The sequence below is a fragment of the Lupinus angustifolius genome, unplaced genomic scaffold (genome assembly GCF_001865875.1).
Source record: "Lupinus angustifolius cultivar Tanjil unplaced genomic scaffold, LupAngTanjil_v1.0 Scaffold_871, whole genome shotgun sequence".
In the NCBI taxonomy this organism is placed as follows: Eukaryota; Viridiplantae; Streptophyta; class Magnoliopsida; order Fabales; family Fabaceae; genus Lupinus; species Lupinus angustifolius.
This window is the reverse complement of record NW_017728194.1, coordinates 1-4,579: the sequence shown is the minus strand read 5'-3', so window position 1 is coordinate 4,579 and position 4,579 is coordinate 1. Positions and strand designations below refer to the sequence as shown.

Sequence of the window (4,579 nt, the reverse complement as noted above, 5' to 3'; positions counted from 1 at the left end):
TATATATATATATATGAATTATTAGTATAAAGATTTATATATTGTAAGTATATCATTTATTATTTATTTATATTTTTTTAAGCCAACAACGATTAAATATGAACTATGATTGATGCAATGATGGTGTATAAAACTCATAAAGTCATATAATGTCGGTGCATACATTTCTCCTAATTAAATAATGTTAAATTTATATTATTAATAATTTTATAAAATATAGCTTATGTTGATTAATTTTTTTATTAATAAATGTATAATATCTAGAGAACTTTTTAATTTAATTGCTGAAAGAGATTAATTATTTACTATATGACATATCTTTTTTTATACCAAAAGCAATTATAAACTTATAATTTATTTTGATGCAACGTTGTATTCAAAATTTGAAATGGTGAATTAATGGAGTGGTGGTTGCACTTAATTATTTACTTTACCTCTAAGAAATAAGGATAATAGACTAAAAATAATAGTTAATTGTTATAAAATTAAACATTAAGTATTTTAATAGATGGTGAATTTATTTTTTCAAATATTATATTTTTTAATCCTCAACTATTAGACAAGAAAACAACCTAAAGTGAAGAAAACATTTATTTATTATTATAGCCAAATTATATTTTATTGTATTAGGAATGCAAAATAAACGTGGGTGATAGATGCGTGTTAGAAAGGACGCTCTATTACCATTATACCCTTTCTCATGAATTATAAGCTCAATCACAATCACTTTTTCTATCTTCGCTTTTCAGTGCCCACTACTTTTCTTGCTTCATCTTATTTCTCATTATCCTCTGGTTTGTGCTTCAAACCATTTCCTTCTCTTCTTTCTATACCTATAATTTAATTCATGCAAACTTGTTTTAGTTAATTTCTTCAATTCTTTTCTCATTTCGTTTGTTTACTTTCCCTTAGAGTTGTTAATTTCACTTTATATCTATGTACTTATTAACATGAAAGTGTATTTGCTAATGTTTCATGGAGTCAAATCAACTCTTAATTTCTTTGTTTATTGACCCATGTCATTATCATAAGTCAAAATCGTTTTTTTTTGCTTCTGCTTCTCAATTCAGGAATTAAAGAAAACGAAAAACGAAAACTTGCGCTACCCCTTTTTTCTTCTCAATTCAGTTGCTAAAAGTGATTCTGTCTTATCAACTTTACTTTTAAGCTAAAAAAGAGATCATATTTTATTATTTCTTTCTTTATTTGCACTTTTTGGTATTTGATTATATGATTGTGAACTTGCTATGTTGGGATTCTTTTCATGGTTTGTGCTTTGAAAATGGACAAAGCACATAATAATAACAAATTGCTGTCATGGAAGTAAATCTATAATGTTTATTCGGATTGTGAATTCAAGTTTTTGCATATACATTCATATTATGTGTTGGTTGAAGAGAGACATGGATGAAGTGTGTACGTGGATTCCATGTTCGTGTTTGTATGGAGTGGATCTCCTTGTGAGCTTTACGAATGTTTAACTTGTAGTAACAGTAAGAGACCCTCTTATGTTATGTTTTGGAAAACAAAATTGAATCTCTTACATTCACTTTGAGTGTGTTAGTTTTGTAATACATGGTTTATGATACATTTAATGTTATTTTTTGTTCTTTGTAGCACAGGAACAATGTCTGATAAGATTACACCCGAAAACCTTTTTAACAACATCGTGGAAACACTTGCTGATAAGCACAAATCTGTGTCATTCTTTGAGGAAGAGAAGTCAAGCTCAGTGGCCACTCAGTTCAATAGACTGTTTGGACGCCAAAAACCCGTGCACCACATTTTAGGGGGTGGAAAATGTATGGTAGTTCTAGTCAATTTTCTGTGAAATCTATTAGTTTGGCTGGCCTCATTTGAAATTGTTATCCATTTGAATGATGTAGCTGCTGATTGCTTGTTATGGAGGAACAAGAAGATCTCTGCTAGCGTTTTAACTGCTGCAACAATTGTATGGGTGCTTTTTGAATGGCTTAATTATAATTTCCTGAGTCTTTTATGCTTTGCTCTGGTTCTTGGCATGTTTGTGCAGTTTCTTTGGACAAATGCATCTGGCTTGCTTAACAGGTTATCCAACCATCTTAATCTCTCTTCTTTTGTTATCTGACTTTATGTAAATGAATTTATACAACTTTACTGGTTGAAGTAAGTATGCTTTGTTCTCTGTGGTGACAGGAACCCATCTAAAGCTCCCCGCTTTGTTATCCCAGAAGATTTCTTTGTGAATATTGCTACTATGGTTGGTACTGAGGTTAATCGTGGTTTGAGATTTCTTCAAGATATTGCATGTGGAGGAAACCTGAAGCAATTTCTTATTGTATGTTTGAGCTTATGTTTGCTTACTTTGGTATTGTTATCTATAATCTAGGTTCATGCTTAAAACATAACTTTGGGGCTGAATCATTCTTCAGTTTTTTGACACTAGTGTTTACTTCATTGCTTATTTTTCAATCAATTTCAATTCATTTTTTTGTTTTCTTCAAAAAATTTAATTGTGAGATGTTGAGTCTCAGCCCAACGGTAAGATTATTTGCATTTTGACCTGAAGGTCATGGATTCAAATCCTGAAAACGACCTTTTTGCTTATAAGGGTAAGGATGCATACATCTATTCCTCCCCATATCCCACTAGGCCGTCCTTTTTTTATTTTTTAATTGTGACATGTTATTGATATTAGTCATCGATGCTGCTGGTTTTCTGTTGAAATTTTGGTATGAGAGTCTTTATATTAAACCTTCTGCAGTGCAGAAAGTGATAAAGTTCTTGAGTTTGTGAAAACTTGTCACGTCAACTAAACATTCTGAAGCAGTAACTTGTAAAAGTCATTTGGTTTTGAGCTGTCTGATATGATAATAACCATCATAATTGTATATTATGCAGTTACGCTTGCTTAAGTTACTTTAGTTTTTGTTAGAGATGTGAAAACATTACTCTTCAAGGAGAATGTAGAGTGCTGTGATTGGGTGGGGGAGAAGGAGGGATGATATACATTGAATTGGGGAAACAAAGATTGTAAAGTTAATGGACCAATAAAAGGATTAGTTTTTTACTTTGATTTGGAGTATAATAATGAGCATGGTTGTAGGGAGTACTTGAATGCACAAGCATAATGATGCATTTTATACTTTGCCATCAATTATATAGCTTGTTGTTAACCATTTATATACCTTATATTTATTTGCATATACTAGAAAAATAAATATATTTCTTCTAAGGAGTTTGTAATGAATGATTAAAACATGTGCAGGCTGTAGTAAGCTTGTTGGCTGGTGCTGTGATTGGTAGCTGGTGCAACTTTTTGACTGTCATGTATATTGGTAAGCGACTTGTTTTCTTTTCATCGGTTGATATACCGAATATTCTTGTGTTTAAGTGTACTTACCAGATTGTTTGCTGAAGTAATTAATCAAGATAGACAAAGTTTCTAAAATATACTTCAATTTTCAACTAGCATTATTTAATGTTTTCTCACAAAAACATGAATAGTTGAACTTATGGAAGTCATATAACATGCATTTCTTTGATGGTAAAGCAAACCTTTTAAGGATGAATGCCCATGTTCAAAAGGGTGATACCTTTCGGTTCGGTTCGGTTTAACAACAATATGGTTATGATGTTATAGTTGGTAGCTAAAACTTACATTATGTGGTTAGGTTTTGTTGGTGCACACACACTACCAGTTCTGTATGAGAAGCATGAAGATGAAGTTGACAACTTTGTGTACAAGGTCCTTGATCAGGTGCAACATAACTACCGCAAAGTTGATGCTGGTTTTCTTAGCAAAATCCCCAAGGGAAAGAAGCATCAATAGATTTATTCTTATGACAATGTGTTTTGGGAAAACATGAAGGAAGAGATTTTGGAAAGAAATATATATATATATATATATATATAACATGTCATATTTAAAAACAAATTTACTTTTGCTTTTTTGTGATATGATTGATGATTAAATTTTAATTAAAATTAAATGTTTAATGTGTTGTTAACATTTTATTGGCTGTCTTTAAATATATATATATATATGTCAAGAGTTTGTTCATGAACAATGTGTTGGTCTAGTGATATAAAGTTTCATTAGATCTCTAAGGTTGATGATTCGATTCATGAGATCAATATTTGTTGGGAGGTGCGATCACAAACCTAAAATGGATTAGTTCCTTACCCAAAAAGGTAAGAGAATATTCACAGTAGTATAAAAAAAGAGCTTATTCATTTTTACAACTGCCTTTTAGATATTTCTTCTTTTGTGTTTTGAACTTCTTTACAGCAAAATACTTTCTAACAACCTTTATAATACAACATGGTTGTCTTTGTAGGAATGAAATATTAAATCTCCTCTTAAGTTAGACATGTGATTCAATACTTGAAGTAAAAAATTACAAAATTACATTTCATAATACATTGAAAAAATATTTTAATGTTTGGTTTGGTTTCTTAGGACTAACTAATAAAAAAGTTCATATCATAGTTATTAAAACCGTACCGGCCGGTTCAACCGGTGAATCGGTCCCCTAACTGGTACGGTACAGGAGTTGAACCGGCCAAGTATCAAACCGGTCAAAACCGGTGAACCGGC

The 4,579-nt window shown here is 30.9% G+C and overlaps 1 protein-coding gene across 3 annotated transcripts; it reads left to right on the top strand.

Annotated features, from left to right (window-relative positions):
- The first annotated feature begins 670 nt into the window (after nt 1-670).
- On the top strand, nt 671-3,904 carry LOC109341910 (reticulon-like protein B8). Of its 3 annotated transcripts, none has more exons than XM_019579882.1 (6): nt 671-794; nt 1,623-1,802; nt 1,887-2,067; nt 2,176-2,317; nt 3,248-3,317; nt 3,654-3,904. In XM_019579882.1, exons 1-6 carry the CDS (start codon nt 701-703, stop codon nt 3,809-3,811), a joined length of 825 nt encoding a protein of 274 aa, XP_019435427.1. In that variant the 5' UTR covers nt 671-700; the 3' UTR covers nt 3,812-3,904. The 3 variants fall into 3 exon arrangements, with proteins under 3 accessions (XP_019435427.1, XP_019435426.1, XP_019435428.1); XM_019579881.1 differs by having other exon boundaries at nt 2,170-2,317; XM_019579883.1 differs by having other exon boundaries at nt 693-794; nt 1,618-1,802; nt 2,170-2,317.
- The last annotated feature ends 675 nt before the right edge of the window (nt 3,905-4,579 follow it).